At 43.5% G+C, this 13,516-nt stretch overlaps 3 protein-coding genes across 7 annotated transcripts in view; 2 read left to right on the top strand and 1 right to left on the bottom strand.

Moving 5' to 3' along the window:
* The window catches only part of LOC6492956 (protein bric-a-brac 1), a 58,996-nt gene extending 54,149 nt beyond the window's left edge, over positions 1-4,847 (top strand). Inside the window, exons 2-4 of one of the 4 annotated variants that reach the window (XM_032454286.2) lie at positions 1,324-1,381; positions 1,449-1,873; positions 1,927-4,847. In XM_032454286.2, the coding sequence (XP_032310177.1) occupies positions 1,324-1,381; positions 1,449-1,873; positions 1,927-2,898 (1,455 nt within the window). In that variant the 3' untranslated portion in view covers positions 2,899-4,847. Of the gene's footprint in view, positions 1-1,323; positions 1,382-1,445; positions 1,874-1,926 lie in introns of all 4 variants that reach the window. The other 3 variants (XM_014908671.3, XM_032454285.2, XM_001956699.4) reach the window with 3 other exon arrangements.
* A 132-nt stretch (positions 4,848-4,979) lies between these two features.
* LOC6507060 (oxysterol-binding protein-related protein 11) lies at positions 4,980-6,295 on the bottom strand. The gene is made up of 3 exons (XM_001956700.4): positions 5,921-6,295; positions 5,357-5,753; positions 4,980-5,301 (listed from the first exon to the last, which is right to left on the bottom strand). Exons 1-3 carry the CDS (start codon positions 6,006-6,008, stop codon positions 5,112-5,114), a joined length of 675 nt encoding a protein of 224 aa, XP_001956736.1. The 5' UTR covers positions 6,009-6,295; the 3' UTR covers positions 4,980-5,111.
* Positions 6,296-6,704: 409 nt separating this feature from the next.
* Positions 6,705-13,516, top strand: part of LOC6492957 (kalirin) — a 43,712-nt gene continuing 36,900 nt past the window's right edge. Inside the window, exons 1-3 of one of the 2 annotated variants that reach the window (XM_001956701.4) lie at positions 6,705-6,837; positions 7,640-8,084; positions 12,598-13,141. In XM_001956701.4, the coding sequence (XP_001956737.1) occupies positions 7,906-8,084; positions 12,598-13,141 (723 nt within the window). In that variant the 5' untranslated portion in view covers positions 6,705-6,837; positions 7,640-7,905. Of the gene's footprint in view, positions 6,838-6,860; positions 6,937-7,639; positions 8,085-12,597; positions 13,142-13,516 lie in introns of those variants that run through there. The other variant, XM_032453648.2, reaches the window with a different exon arrangement.

The raw sequence follows: 13,516 nt of genomic DNA, 5'->3' as shown, positions 1-13,516 counted from the left end.
CACACACACACACACACCTATAGCTACACACAGCAGCGCCATCTGTCGCCCGCGTTTTGAGACTGACTGGGGCATTAGTGTCATTAGCCTCAATAGTTTCGAGAGTTTCCAGAAACAACAACTACTAAGAGTGCTACCGAAAGAGCTTAAGGATTAACTTAATAATTATATAATTTTTATTACAATTTTTGGTTTTAAAATATGATTTAACCTTATAAGTTATAGCCCTAGGCGGATTAGTCACCCTTCCTAAATAAAGCAATTTCTGATGACGAAAAGCAAAAGAAAAAACTTTTGAATAATATATAATTTGCGACGTAATGAGCCGAAAAGTAAATCCATCCATCGCATGTTCGCGGCCCATAAAAGTAGGCAACGATTTCTGAGAACATCGCTATATTGTCTGGCCTAAGCGTGGAGGTCCTGGCGCTGGGATGGGGGCACAGTAGAACAGTCGGAGCAATGGAAGGCAGAGGAGCACTCTCAGTCAGTCACATGGCAAAAAGTTACAAGTAATACTTAACGCTAAATGGGCACAAGTGCCCACCTGAGCCAGTCCCACTTCAAGTCCAATATGTGTGTGTTGTTTTTTGCATTTTTTTTGTTTTGTTGTGTGTGTTTTTTTTTGCCATGCTTGGAAATGGTTTTTTTTTTGTAATGAAGTTATCGACAAGGTGGATCCGAATCGCAGCACTAACTAACATATGTAGAACAATATGCAAATGTTACTTTGTTATGCAATTAGTGAATTCGATGCAAGGCACTCGGCACTCGGCAAACAGACAACCGCAGCGCCACTCGAAGGTTTAGCCAGCCAGTTAAATTGCAATTTGAATTAGAATTGTGCTGGCAAGGATCGCAAGGAGTGCTATAGATTGAGCAGGGAAATATCCTTCAAAAAGACTGTGAAGAAGTCGTCTGGTTAAGTCATTAATTTCAAGAAGTCTAGACAGAGTCATAAATATTAAAAGACAAACTAAGTCAAGATAGGTTTAAAATATTATTATTTTGAATTCTAGAAAAATTCACAATTTCCTCTTAATGTTACAAAAAGCTTGTCATAACCAATAGCCCCTTTTTTGTCTCAACAAACATAAAAAAATGAAATTAAACCAAAATAGGTCGCATTTGCATGTCAATCAAAATTGAAAAGGATGGGCCTCCTTGGGGGCGGAAAACACATATCGAGACAAAAGGATACACCGCATTGAGTGCTAACCAAAGCGAGTCACACAATTAATTGAAGGACCTCTTGTCCAAACAGGAGACTGCTACAGTGTCAGTTCATATATCTGATTCTAGAATTTCTTTTCCTCTTCACAGGCCAAAATGATGGAGAACTCTCACGCCTGGATGGGCGCCACAGGATCCACGCTGGCAGGTTTGTAAAGGAATCATTCACAGAAAATGAAAACCTAAATATATATATGTTTTTGATCCTCCAGCAGACAGCTACCAGTACCAGTTGCAGTCCATGTGGCAAAAGTGCTGGAACACCAACCAGAACCTGATGCATCATATGCGCTTCCGCGAGAGAGGTCCTCTAAAGTCCTGGCGACCCGAGACCATGGCCGAGGCCATCTTCAGTGTGCTGAAAGAGGGCCTCTCCCTGTCGCAAGCCGCCCGCAAGTATGACATTCCGTATCCCACTTTCGTCCTGTACGCCAATCGGGTGCACAACATGCTGGGACCCTCGATCGATGGCGGGCCGGATCTGAGGCCCAAGGGGCGGGGCAGGCCACAGCGGATTCTGCTGGGCATATGGCCGGACGAGCATATCAAGGGTGTTATCAAGACGGTGGTGTTCCGGGACGCCAAGGACCTTAAGGACGACAGCATCGGCTCGCACTTGCCGCCCTACGGTCGCCACTCGGTAAGTGATGTGGGGCCTGATCCTTGGAATTGAACTAACTGCTCTCGGGTTAGCCCGTGTTTCCCATGCAGGATCTCCCCCTCAGCTATCCTGGAGCGAGTGGCGCCCTAGCCGGGCCGCCAAGCTCCCTGGCCTGTCCCAACGGCAGCGGACCCCAGGGCGGGGTCGGAGGAGAGCCGCACATGTCGCAGGAGACTGCCGCAGCGGTGGCCGCCGTGGCGCACAACATCCGGCAGCAGATGCAGATGGCCGCGGCCGTGCAGCATCAGCACGGGGAGGCGGGGCCGCCGCCCGTTCCACCCGGCCTGTTCAACCTGCCCCCTCATCCGGGGGTGGGTTCGGTGCCGGTTCCGGGATCGGGCGGAGGCAGGGCCAGCATATCACCGGCCTTGAGCAGTGGCAGTGGTCCACGGCACGCGCCATCGCCCTGCGGTCCCGCCGGCCTGTTGCCGAATCTGCCGCCCAGCATGGCCGTCGCTCTGCACCACCAGCAGCAGCAGGCGGCGCACCACCAGCAGCAGCAACAGGCGGCGCACCACCACCTGCAGCAGCTCCACCTGCAACAACAGCAGCAGCAAGCCGCCCACCTGCACCACCAGCAGCAGCAGCAACACCAACAGCACCACCACCACCAGGTGCCCCACAAGTCCGTTGGCGGTAGTGGTGGTGGAGCTGGTGGTTTCGGTGCCAGTTCCTCCTCTCAGTCCTCGACCCATCCCTCCAAGGCCAAGGGAAGTCCTCTGCGCAGCGAAACCCCCCGGCTGCACTCTCCGCTCGGCGATCTCGGCCTGGACATGGCCGGCTACAAGAGGGACTTCTCGCCCAGCCGCCTCTTCGCCGAGGACCTGGCCGAACTGGTCGGCGCCAGTGTCTCCTCCTCCTCGTCCTCCCAGGCGGCAGCAGCCGGCGCTGTGGCCGGAGCCGATAGATCAGGTGCAGGATCCTCTGGAGTGGATGCCCCCAGCTCGTCGAGTGCCGCGCCAGGAGCCATCAAGGTGGAACCCATCACCACGACCAGCGAGTAAAGGGATAAGAATTTAAACTCGAAATGATGAATGAAAGTTATGAAAGGATGAGTGAAAAGGGAGGGATCTAAAATCTGAAGCCAATCAGGAGCAGTTCCCGGCAGCTTCAAAAGCACATCTGTAAACACCTACACCTTGGAGAGTTTTCGAAATATTTTTCAAATATTAATTTTAAAAATATTAAAAACTTATTATTAGCCAGATCCTTTAAGAGGAACTCCATAAACTAAATCCACAACTAAAAAACTCAAGCAATAGACCAGAAAATATTAGTAATACTAATATTTAAAATAATTATTTGAAGGAACCACAAAAGTTTCAGAATTTTTTAAAGATTTTTAAACCATAACAGCTTCTCATGTTTTAAGTTTTTAAAACTAAGTATGTAAATAAGCAAAATCAAAAGAGTGTATAAGGTTTCGCTGTATTTGGCCTAAAACTAAAAATTAAGCTCAGTTATTTAAATATATAAGTTGAAGGATAGCAGGATCCAAGGTGTAGGTGCTTCGTATATGAATTAGGTGCTAGTTTTCCTCTAGCTTCCTCTACGCGATCTTTGCCACCTAGTTTCTATTCCTAGCGTACTTATTGAATCAAAATTGAAAGTATTATTATGTTATAGTTCTTCAGTCTAACTAAATAAATAGCGATCGATCTCTTTAGTTTGTAAGCAAACACGGATGTGGAAGATGGTGACCCGGAACATTCCACGGAAATAGAATTCAAACCTAAACAGAAACTGAAACTGAAACTGAAAGCCAGTCCCCAGCAGCATAATACTAATTAAATGTAAAATCAAAAGAGTTTAAGCGGATTTAACTTGGTAATTGTGTGCCCGAATATTATTTAGATTATTATTTCAAAAAGCAAAAAGATCAAATGTACAAAATTACTAAAAAAAAAAAAAACTATAAAAAATTAAATAAGAGAAGCTAATATTATGCTTCTCAAGTGGAATCAACTAAAATTAATGTTTAGGCTTAACGAAAAAAATTTAAAAAAAAGATTCACAAAAAATGCCTTTCGGAATTAAATTCAGCGATGAAGAAAATCGCAAACAAAATTTGTAAAAAAAATAACGTAAACTAAAAAAAAAAAAAAAACAAGTGAAATTTTTTAAAAACGTATTTATACAAGCGAAATTTTTAGACAAAATTTAGAAGCAAAATTTTTGTATAACGATAACTGCTGCGATCTGTTCTGGCACTGTCGGGCGACTTAATTTCGGATTATTGGATATGGATACCCGGACGTTAGTTAACCCTTGTTATTAACCCTTGCTCTGCTCCCCCCACTAGATCCCCTTCTAAAGTGCCTTTTCTAGCCTTAATTTGGACTCTGCTCCACTTCTGCTCCCCAAAAAACGCCTTCAGGCCGCAGGCATATGGCAGCAGGATTCGTTGGTTTATTTGAAAAGTCTGGCGACATTATGAGGACGATATATATGTGTATGCTGAGGATAATGCATATATATGTATTATGTTTTGTTGACACCTTTAGGCGTACTTTCGGCAACCGTTTCGTTTGGCAAGCACACAATTGATTAATCGGACAAAAGTTAATTACGATAATGGATAAACACGACTATTTTTGCATACGAACTCATGCAAGAACTCATCTACAATAGCCATAGCCCGTATATACCCTATATATACAATCCACTCACACGATATAAGCATCTCTATGTAATCCCCCCATCCCCCATAGACACCCCATTTGATGTTCCACACACACACACACACACACGTATCGAAAACCTATTGAATTAATTTTCGGAATAGAATGTATAATGTAAAGAATGGCAAGAGTTAGAAATATAAAAAATAAATCTCCTGGATATGTGTATCTCTGTACGGCCTGGACGCGTCCAAGTCCAAGTCCAAAAAACTCAACATTTTCTATCAACTTTAGTGCAAACTTTATGTTCAAATTAACTTTAAATGTCGAAATGAATGTTCTAATTAATCCAAGAAAACAAAAACAAAAACAAAAAAACGTGAAAAACGCAAAACATGGAAAAACCCGAAACGAACAAAAGTATTTTATAAAAACATTGAAAAGTAACCCAACTCGGATTGTAGTTTCATTTTTTTAACAACCATCATTCCACAGTTCTACTGGAATGCAGTATCATTTAATCTTTCATTTCATGTTGGATACTGGACATAATCTTTGGGGTTCTCTCTCTCTCTCTCTGGGCTATCTCCTGACTCTCAGAGCAGGATGGGGGTCGCCTCGGCCGGGGGCTGATTGATCTCCTGATGGCGCTGGAGGAGGCCCAGGCACTGATGCAGGCACTGGGTGCTGGCCGTAGAAATGGCTTTGAGCAGGAGCAGATCGGGATCAGTGGGCGAGAAGGAAGCACAGTCGATACTCTCGATGGCCCTGGCCAGAGAAGCGTTACTATCGGAAAAAGAAAATTAAAGATTTGTAACCAAAAGTGAACCGAACCTAGTACCATTGCTCTGTGAGAAACAGGGCCTGGCGAGCGGACACCATCGCGTCCGAGGCGGCCAGCAGCTCGCGCGGCGGCAGAGGGGATGTGTTGCTTATGTCCATGGCTTTCATGTGGCTCTCCACCACCGCTCGGAGTCCATCCACCCACTCCTGTCTGGCCCGCGCATCGTTGGCTCTCAATTTTACAGTGTCGCCGGAGGCGCAGGCGATGGCAAAGGTCCTCGAGTCCTCGTCACTGGGATAGACCACGGCGCCGGCCAACTGCACCTGGCCTCGCGGCGCACTGGCCAGGACGTGTGGCGAGGGAGCAATGTCGTCGCCAACCGTAGATGAGTCACAGAGGTAGTAGCTCAGCGAGCCCGTCTTGGCGTCCACAGAAAACCAACGATATTGCCAGCCTGAAAGAGGGACATTAAATCAATCAAATGGTAAAACATCAGTATCTATAGTATATCTACGTGCAAATTTGATCTATGATTCACCTTTCCGGTTGAAGATAAGTAATGGAATGATAAGACAGAAATGAAGATGCCTCAAGACCAACAGACTCCTCCGGAAACCTCACCTTTCATCACATTTGTGTATTTGCTAAGCTGCCCGCTGAGCTTCAGCTTTGGCGACTGGCTTATGATCCGATTCAGGTTGCTCTCCATGGCTTCGGCGGTCCGTCCCAAGAGGGTGCTCCGAGGAATAGACACGGAAGTGGGCCTTGTCTTGGCGCAGAGATTGTTGTTGGAGTTTTCTGGCTTTATCGCATTATTTGGATATGGTGCGTCGTCGGAAGTAGGCGTAGCCGGAGGCGGTGGGCGATGCTTCTTCTTGCGCTGGCGGAGCGAGTTCTTGAGTTTTCGGAAAATGTTTGCAAAATTACATTGACCAACAACAAATCTGAAGACTCGTATTGTGATGAATATTATTGTTGACCAACACTGGGTTAACTACGACCTTTAACACTATGAGTAATAAAGTTGCCACATCTTTGAACTCTAGTTTATAGTAGTTTTTTGTTGCGATTTTTTACTACCGAAGAGGTTACCCGGCCCGAAATACTAATTTACTTATGATTTTCTTTTCACTTATCGTTTTCTGCAAAATTAAAATAAATGCGCCAAACTTTCAGTATGACTCAAAAAATACTAGCATGTCAAAAATCAATGTAAAATAAATGTAAAAATAAGTCCAAACGATATTTCTATAGAAATATATATTTTGGCCTTTCTAAAATGTAAGTTCTGTTAAAGATACTTGTGTATTACAGAATATTGTTTAAAAAATGGACATTTGGATAAAATTTAATTTCCAATATAATATATTATTTTCATAAAAGAAATATCGATATATTCGATATATTTTGGTATATTATCAACAACCCTAGAGAAAAGAAGAGATACAAGAAGAAGAAGAAGTAGCCGAGACGGGAGAATTTCGCGGATGATGGAGAATATATAGATATAGATATATCCTCCCCCGATCTTTATGACCGTACGTTTGTGAAATTGATTTTGTGTTTGAGTTAGGAAAATAGTGCAATTGGCGATTGGAGGCGAGAAAGAGTCGCAACAACAAATCATAATTGGAACGGTGTTTGTGTTTAAAAATAAGCAAGTGTGTGTGTGTGTGCGCCCGAGTGCGACTGTGTGTGTATGCGCGAGTCTTATTTTATGCTTATGTTTTTATGCGGCTGTTTGCGTGACGGCGTCAGTTGATTTATGACATTTAACATATTCCTGCAGCACCCTCTATATAGAGCCCCCGGCTCCGGGCCCCCTATTTTTCACCCTCGACCGGAGTCGCAACTCCCCCTCCCCCTCCTTCTGTGTGTCTGTCGTGTGTGTGTGTGTGTGTTTGGGTATCCCCCCTCCCACTCGCACTCCCCTTTAACCCGTGTGTCGTGTGGCAACAATACAATTTTTAATAAAAAATAAATAATTGTTCAATTAAGAAATCACTGAGCATCAAAAGATTTTAACTCTCTGAGAAGTTTTGAAAAAGTGAGCTGAAAAAAGTGTTAATCCTGAAGGTTAATATCCACCCCCAGTCCACCAGTGGGTTAACCGACCAAGAGGGGAGACTGAAAAACTCCACTTTTAAAAATAAACGAGAAAACTGCGTGCCAAGCTAAAATAAATATGCAAATAATGTGAAAAAAAAATGAAATTCATTTTGCTAATTTGTATCTTATTTTCTTCTTCTTCTCCATCCATCCATCCATCTCCACCCACCCCCTGCAATACACAAACAAACAAACAAACAAACTAAAACAACAACAAAAACAACATCCAAGAGTGACCATGAAAATGCCAACGAGAAATTTGCGAAAATCAATGATTAAAAGCCAGGCCAACAAGAGTGCAACAACAACAACAACAACAACAAGGCATCAAAATAATAACAAAAATTATAATAATACTATTAACCACTAAGTGAAACTCGAAGCTGGTATCCGTTATGCTGGAGTGCCCCTCGTTGGATTAATAAAAATCGAATCACCCCCCTGCCTCTCCCTCTTAACCTGCTGGTATCCAAGTCTCCTCACTCTCTGCGGCCGAAATGGACGGCCAGCGGGCCAGGGATCTGCTGACACTGCTCCAGGAGCGTGTCGTCTTCCTTACGGGCGGCCGGGATCGGAGGGGCGGGCCGCTGCTCTGCTTCCCGGCCACGCCTCGTCGGGATCGCCTCAAGCCGGAGGATCTGCGTCGGCTGCTCAGCTACCTGATCAGCATACCCAGGTGAGAATTTGGCTCCCAGATGCGATGGAGAGATCATAAGTATTAGTTCTAAACTATTATTAAGAAAATAAATGATTTGGTTTTTATTTTTAGTGACGAAGTGATTAGAAAATCCATAAAATGATTCACTTTCCACCCAACTCATGTTGCACCTAATAAAATCTGTTGCCAGAAGCCATTTGTTTTTATTATAGGCACGATTTTCTAATAAAATCTTAAAGTAAAAACACTAATCTAAGCTACAGACTGAGAGGTGTGTTGCATAATTGCCAGTTTTAGTGACGAAAGTGGAGGAAAGTCATCTAGATTTTGGATATTTTTACTGGCCACTTGCCTTTGGCGGCACTTGCCCTCCATTTCTCCGCATCTGTGACTGTTATTGTGTACAGTGGAGACCTGCCCCGAATACTCTCTCCTAAAGTGTCCTATTCTCCGTGTTTGTGGTAACGAGTGCCCACCGTACCAGTACAATGACTACCCATTGTGTCAGCTGACGTCGCGACATCGCTCTCTGCGCCTCGTTTGCAATTTCGGGCAGCGTCGCGACGTCGTCGCCTAGCATACTATATAGGATACGGATACTATATAAAATCGGGGGTGGAATGAATGAGGGGGAGTGCAGCTCGAGTCTCGAGTCTCGACCAGCTGCTGCTGCAGCTGCACTGCCACATTCCACTTGATTTTCCTGTTATAGTCGGTCGGTTGGTCGGTGTATAGTTCGACTGCAGTCGCATATTTTATGAATCATCATTCGACGTCCAAGAACAGCACGCACATTGTTCTTGCCACACACACACACACACACACACACCCCCTTTCTTGCTGGTTTTGACATTGAATGTAAGCTTGAGGGGGCGGTGGGCGAGGCAGGGCCAATTTTAAATAAAAACTAGCAGCAGCAGAAGCAGTAGCAGCGGCAGTCTGGGCAACAAAAGTTGCATAAATCTGTGCGACAAAGAAAGCAATAAGAGCCAAGAAGAGGCAGAATCAGCAGCTCCACACACAGATACAAACCAATACACAAGCAGTTCGACAAAAAAAAAAAAAAAAAAAAAAAAAAAGAAAGAAAAGTCAGAAGACCGGGGACCGGCTTCAGCGACTTCTGAGTCTGAAGCTCAAAAGAATGCGAAGATTTTTTGCCCAAAAAGAAAAGAAATAAAAAAAACACACAACAAAAAACCAAAATGAGCCATAAAACAAGAAGAAAATAAAAGAAAGGGTAATTTGGGGGGACAGTAGAGCCTCGAGAATAATGAACTAAAAGTGAGAGCATCTCCCACAAAGAGAATTCCTAGAAGCCACTCGATTAAGATCAATTGAATGAAAGTCTTTTATGATTTTATGGCCAAGAGACCTTCAAAGTTAGTGGACTCCTTGGGCAGGGCATGCCACAAACTGCTATCGAGATGGCTGCCAAAGGCAACAAACTCGGAATGATAATCAGACCCAAGACCCGAGACTCGAGATGATGATGATGGCGACCCAAGATTGCGACACACGACCAGAGAGTACCTCTTCTCGGGGGCTAAAGAGCCACAAAAAAGTAGCAACAAATATAAGAAGCATCATCAGCCGACATTCTCCGGCAATCATTGAGAAACTGGGGGGGAAAGGCACGTTCCTCGCTTATTTAGTCTTGGCTCATTGGCGCAATCCAAGCGAGATATCTATGCTGGCCAAATTGTGGTGCTAACTAGTTTCTCTGGCCATGATTCACTGGCAGACGGATTCCCACGCCAACGCCATGTCTTATCAGCGGGTTAACAGCCAGACCATTGTACTATCACTGTCCCAGATAGCCCGGCACCGGGACCTACTAACGAAATGACAGAAAAAACCGGAACCCCAGCAGACTCTCAAGTGTTCAGGTCTGGGCCGATAAGCAAATCGACTCGTCAAAGTGCCATAGCCTATATTCCGAGCACTCGCACTCGTATCTTCTAAATGGGCAGGAGGTAGGAGGTAGGAGGTATGGGGTATGAGGGGTGTTCCTTATCTCATCGCTTCCATCCACGGAATGTGGCGTCCACTGTGCGCCTTAAAATGTGATTCGGTTTCTACTCTATCTGTTATTTGATGACGGGGTTTGGTTTTGTTAGTTAGCACACTCTACAAGGGGGTTATACGGTGTAATTATCTATAATGTAACATGTTACATAATACATGAGGTCTTGTAATAGTTCTTATAAATAATATGTTATTACAAGGATTAGGACTCAAATATTAGGAATATTTAAAGTAGGAATATCTCAGAAGTTGGTTAATCTCAGAGCTTCAAATTTTATATATTAGGGAGCTGGAATTCCAACTCTCATAAGATCTTATAATCTATAATGTAACATTTAAGGCCAGAGATCTTATAGTATTATAATAATAATATAATAAAATATATTGTTAAGTGAATTAAGAGTTAATGGTTAGGTTTATTTAAAGAAGGAATGTACATGTATCTCAGAGAACTTGGAATTGTTTATATTTTAAGGATCTGGGATTCCAACTTTATCTTTCAACTGTTATAGATATTTTAATATAATACATGATATATTTATGTAATATCATAAATTATAAATATAGTATTTATAATTTTTATCTCTGAGAACATCAAATGGTTTATAGTTTCAGAACCTAGAATTTTATCTACATATATCTCCCAACTCCTAAAAGATCTTATAATCTATTATGTAACATGTAACATGTAACATGTAACACGTATATTCTGTTATTAAATGGATTAAGAGTTAACTGCTAAATAGATTTAAAATAGGAATGTAAATCTTAGAGATCTTTAAATGGTTCATAGGTTAAGGACCTAGACTTTCAGATATATCTACCAACTCTTATAAGATCTTTCAATATAATACATGATATAATAATATATATTATTTTTGGATTAAATCTCAGAGATCTTCAAATTATTTATAGTTTCAAGACCTAGAATTTCAACTTCTATAAGATCTTATAGAAGTTCTAACCCTTGAGTTACATCTATAGTCCCATACCCTTGAATAATTCTAACCAGCATAACCCAATCACTCCCCATAGACATTGATTTCCTGCATAATTCTTACAAGCCAATTAATTACTTTGTGAGTGTAACTGATATTCGTTTCCCGGCTTCAGATTTTATTTTTGTTTGGGTCGGCTTTTGTGTTTGTTTATTGGCTTTTGGTGTGAAACATTTTTTGTTTATTTCTGCGGCCTCTGTTCCTTTGTCTTCTCGCGAGAACTGCTGGAGGAGAAGTTCTCGCGACTCGGCCAATTTGGCAAGTAAAGCCTTCCCGCCGCTGTCGTCAATGCAAATTCTGTGAATTGGACGAGTCCGGGGGAGTTCTCAGCATTTTAGACACGTACTGCCGCTTCCTTTGGGGTGGACGACGACGACTTCCCCGCCACCAATCCCCTCCAGAAGTCTCAAATTTATGGGTTAAATAAACGATTTCTGATTGGACTTTGCTTTTCTTTTGTCGATTTTTGAAATGCGGGCGACATTTCTCTCTCTCCCCCTGTCTTGTTCCCTGTCTGTCTGCACAAATTTCGATTTTTAATAGCCGGATTCGAGTTCCGAAGCTTGTTTATTAGTCATCCAAAATAAAAGTGTCCCATTCCTGTTGAGAAGAACACCCGATTAGAAGTTTGCGGGCGGGATTGGAAACTATTATGGGGCTGAACAATTGGGAACAAGACAGGTCTCAGTTCCCAGCGGAAGAGGTAACCCCAATGCTCGAATTTAAAATGCATTTTCCGAAGACGCCTCTTCACTTTCGCATTGTTCTCCGGCGGGCCAATAGAAACCCCTAGAAATGCCCATCCAACAACCGCACGACATGTGTGTTTGTATGGAAATAAAAATAGAGACGAGAGGAGAAGATAACGTGGTTGGAACCGGGAAACCAAGAATCCAGAACCGGCCACAATCAGGCCAAGAAATAGCGGCCCAAGACCCGGCTGGGGGAAGGGCGGTCCGGTCCACAATAATAGGCGGAATTGGAACTGTCGAGGAGGGGGAGGAGTCGCTCGCTCGCACACATCAATGAAAGAAATATTTATAGTTAATGGTGCGATTAAAATTCAAATGGAATGCAAATCAGAGTTGGAGGAAATTATTAGCTGAAATCGGTGTCAGAGCAGTAGAAACCGAGCTGAGACCATACCGGGCCGTGCTGTCATAATTTATGCAAGCGACGTAAACAGAGCAACGAACCATGAGCGAATCACGACACTCTCACTCACGTACTAGCGGGAATCTTCTCCACTCCAAGAAATAAGTATAAACTTTGAGTGATCTTGATGGATTAGTGTGTTAGATGAACTCTTACGTCCAAGGCAGTCAGAGTTCAAAACACAAATAGCCTTGGGTTTGAGTAGTTTTGTTTGAAGAAGGCCTTGGAGCAGGAGATCTCACGTCTGTTAGGTTTAAATATTATTTTTAACAGTGTACTCTCTCTATCCATATATGCTTGATCGCTCTCTCTCTCTGTCTATAACTAACGACACCTTTCACCTGGTCTTTCAGCGACGCCGCCAAGAACCTCGGATTCACAGTCATTATCGATATGCGCGGCAATGGCAACTGCTCGACGAACGTTAAGACGATACTGAAGGTGTTGCAGGAGCACTTCAGCGCCAACATCCACAACGTGGTGATCATCAAGCCGGACAACTTCTGGCAGAAGCAGCGTGCCTCGATCTCCTCGCACAAGTACAAGTTCGAGACGACCACCGTCTCCATTGAATCTCTCAACAAGATCGCCGAGAGCCACCAGCTGACTGGCGACTTTGAGGGCCAGCAGCCGTACGATCATCAGCAGTGGACGGACGCCCGCCTGGCCATCGAGGACTTCTTCTGGCAGGCCGGGGACATGGCCGATCGGATTGACGATCTGCAGGAGGATCTCAATCGGAACGACTTTGCCGAGGACGTCGCCCTGGCCAGGCACGCCATCGATCATCACAACGAGATGCGCAAGAAGATCACCAAGCTGCCCATCGAGGACCTCGACATGCAGGGCAAGAAGCTCCTGGCCAAGATAAACGCTGTAGCACCACCTGGAGGCCAGGTAACCTACCAGTTCTTTAAGCAAAATGCAATTAAAAGGTGATAGATTGTAACTATTACAATTATTATCTAAAAGTAAAGAGTATTATCGAGTAATACACTCGATGTTACGGCCAGCCCTTCTTCCGTAAACATAAAAGTAAACAAATAAATAAGTATTACGGCTTTTACATTAATATGTAAGGCCGTGAATGCTTTCACAGAAAGAGTCAATAGCCTCCAGTCCAGCAGTCACCCCACTGAATAGGAAACTTTTGACACAAAAAGACTGCCTTTGTGGAGATGTTTGTTTTGTTTGCCATAAAGTAGGTGGGCGAAGGCTCCATAGAATTGATTTTTTATTTGCCAAATTTAAATTTCTACATTTGTTTATGAA

This window comes from Drosophila ananassae, chromosome 2R (assembly GCF_017639315.1).
Source record: "Drosophila ananassae strain 14024-0371.13 chromosome 2R, ASM1763931v2, whole genome shotgun sequence".
NCBI classification, from domain to species: Eukaryota; Metazoa; Arthropoda; class Insecta; order Diptera; family Drosophilidae; genus Drosophila; species Drosophila ananassae.
This window is presented reverse-complemented; position numbering and strand designations above follow the sequence as displayed.

What these genes read in the sequence shown, in the direction of transcription:
- LOC6507060 (XM_001956700.4), bottom strand. Translation starts at nt 6,008, where the DNA reads ATGGAGAGCAACCTGAATCGGATCATAAGCCAGTCGCCAAAGCTGAAG. An exon ending in ATACACAAATGTGATGAAAG is followed by an intron (nt 5,754 to 5,920) that starts GTGAGGTTTCCG and finishes TCCCTCTTTCAG; the next exon opens with GCTGGCAATATCGTTGGTTT. An exon ending in CTGTTTCTCACAGAGCAATG is followed by an intron (nt 5,302 to 5,356) that starts GTACTAGGTTCG and finishes TTTTTCCGATAG; the next exon opens with TAACGCTTCTCTGGCCAGGG.